This window comes from Glycine max, chromosome 10 (genome assembly GCF_000004515.6).
Source record: "Glycine max cultivar Williams 82 chromosome 10, Glycine_max_v4.0, whole genome shotgun sequence".
Lineage (NCBI taxonomy): Eukaryota > Viridiplantae > Streptophyta > Magnoliopsida > Fabales > Fabaceae > Glycine > Glycine max.
Genome location: NC_038246.2, coordinates 34,830,773 through 34,832,089, shown reverse-complemented (window position 1 = coordinate 34,832,089; position 1,317 = coordinate 34,830,773). Strand labels below are relative to the sequence as shown.

At 39.1% G+C, this 1,317-nt stretch overlaps 1 protein-coding gene across 1 annotated transcript; it reads left to right on the top strand.

The window, feature by feature from the left end:
• Positions 1 to 304: 304 nt before the first annotated feature.
• Positions 305 to 919, top strand: LOC106794844 (uncharacterized mitochondrial protein AtMg01250-like). Its single transcript, XM_014762737.1, has one exon. The coding sequence runs from the start codon at positions 305 to 307 to the stop codon at positions 917 to 919; it is 615 nt and encodes a 204-aa protein (XP_014618223.1).
• The last annotated feature ends 398 nt before the right edge of the window (positions 920 to 1,317 follow it).

Sequence of the window (1,317 nt, the reverse complement as noted above, 5' to 3'; positions counted from 1 at the left end):
TTGTGTTTTGATTTTTTTCTAGAAGGCCTTTATTGTGTTTAAATTGCACAGTTCATGTGCCCCATCATCAAATGCTCATGCAAATTTGATGCTCTTCTAGTTTCCTTCTGCTTTCCTAAGAAATTTAAGTTTATGAAAACAAAATTTTGGTTGCTCCATCATTTTTGTTGAATCAAATGTCACCTTAATTACTCAACTAAAATAAAAAGATAAGAAAATTTAGATAAAGGGAAAAACCATCTCCGTCATAGGCTGTATGTATAAAATAATAGCCAAACTATTGGCAAATAGACTAAGGATAGTGATGCATGGCCTCATTGATGAAACACAATCAGCTTTCATAAAGGATAGACACATCCTTCATGGAACTATGATTCTCAATGAGGTAGTAGAGGAAGCTAAAAGGTGTAAGAAGCTAGTCTTGGTGTGCAAGGTGGACTTTGAAAAGGCTTATGATTCTGTTTCATGGTCTTTTCTGGATTACATGCTGGATAGGCTGGGTTTCTGCCTTAGATGGAGAAAATGGATCTCTGCTTGTCTGCAATCAGCCACTATATCAATCCTAGTAAATGGCAGCCCTACAAAGGAATTTGCTCCCACTAGAGGATTGAGACAAGGGGATCATCTAGCCCCTTTTCTTTTTAATATAGTGGCAGAAGATTTGACTGGTATGATGAGGGTAGCAACAACCAAAAGTCTGTACAGAAGCTACATGGTAGGGAAGCAAAATGAGCCTGTAAACATTCTGCAGTATGCAGATGATACAGTGTTTGTGGGTGAAGCTTCATGGGACAATGTAATTGTGTTGAAGGCCATGCTTAGAGGTTTTGAAATGGCATATGGACTGAAGATTAATTTTCCAAAAAGCCATGTTGGGATTTTTGGAGATGACACTAATTGGGTTCATGATGCAGCCTAATTTTTTAATTGTAGCCATATGGAGACCCTTTCTACTATTTGGCCATCCCTATTGGGGCTAAGCCTTCTAGCTGCTTGGTGTGGGAACCTCTGATCAACAAACATGAAGCTAAACTATCTAAATGGAATAAGAAAATTCTATCAATGGCTGGGAAGGTTACCCTGATCAAGTCTGTTTTAACTGCTCTACCCATATATCTTTTATCTTTCTTCAAGATTCCACAAAGAGTAGTCTCAAATTGGGGTCCTTACAAAGGAATTTTTTGTGGGGGGGGGGGGGGGGGGGTTCTCAAGAGCTTAAGAAAATTGCTTGGGTGAAGTGGGATGTGATTTGTCTTCCCAAGGAGGATGGGGGGACTTGGGATCAAGGATATTTCTAAATTTAATGCAGCCTTGATG

What these genes read in the sequence shown, in the direction of transcription:
- LOC106794844 (XM_014762737.1), top strand. Translation starts at nt 305, where the DNA reads ATGCATGGCCTCATTGATGAAACACAATCAGCTTTCATAAAGGATAGA.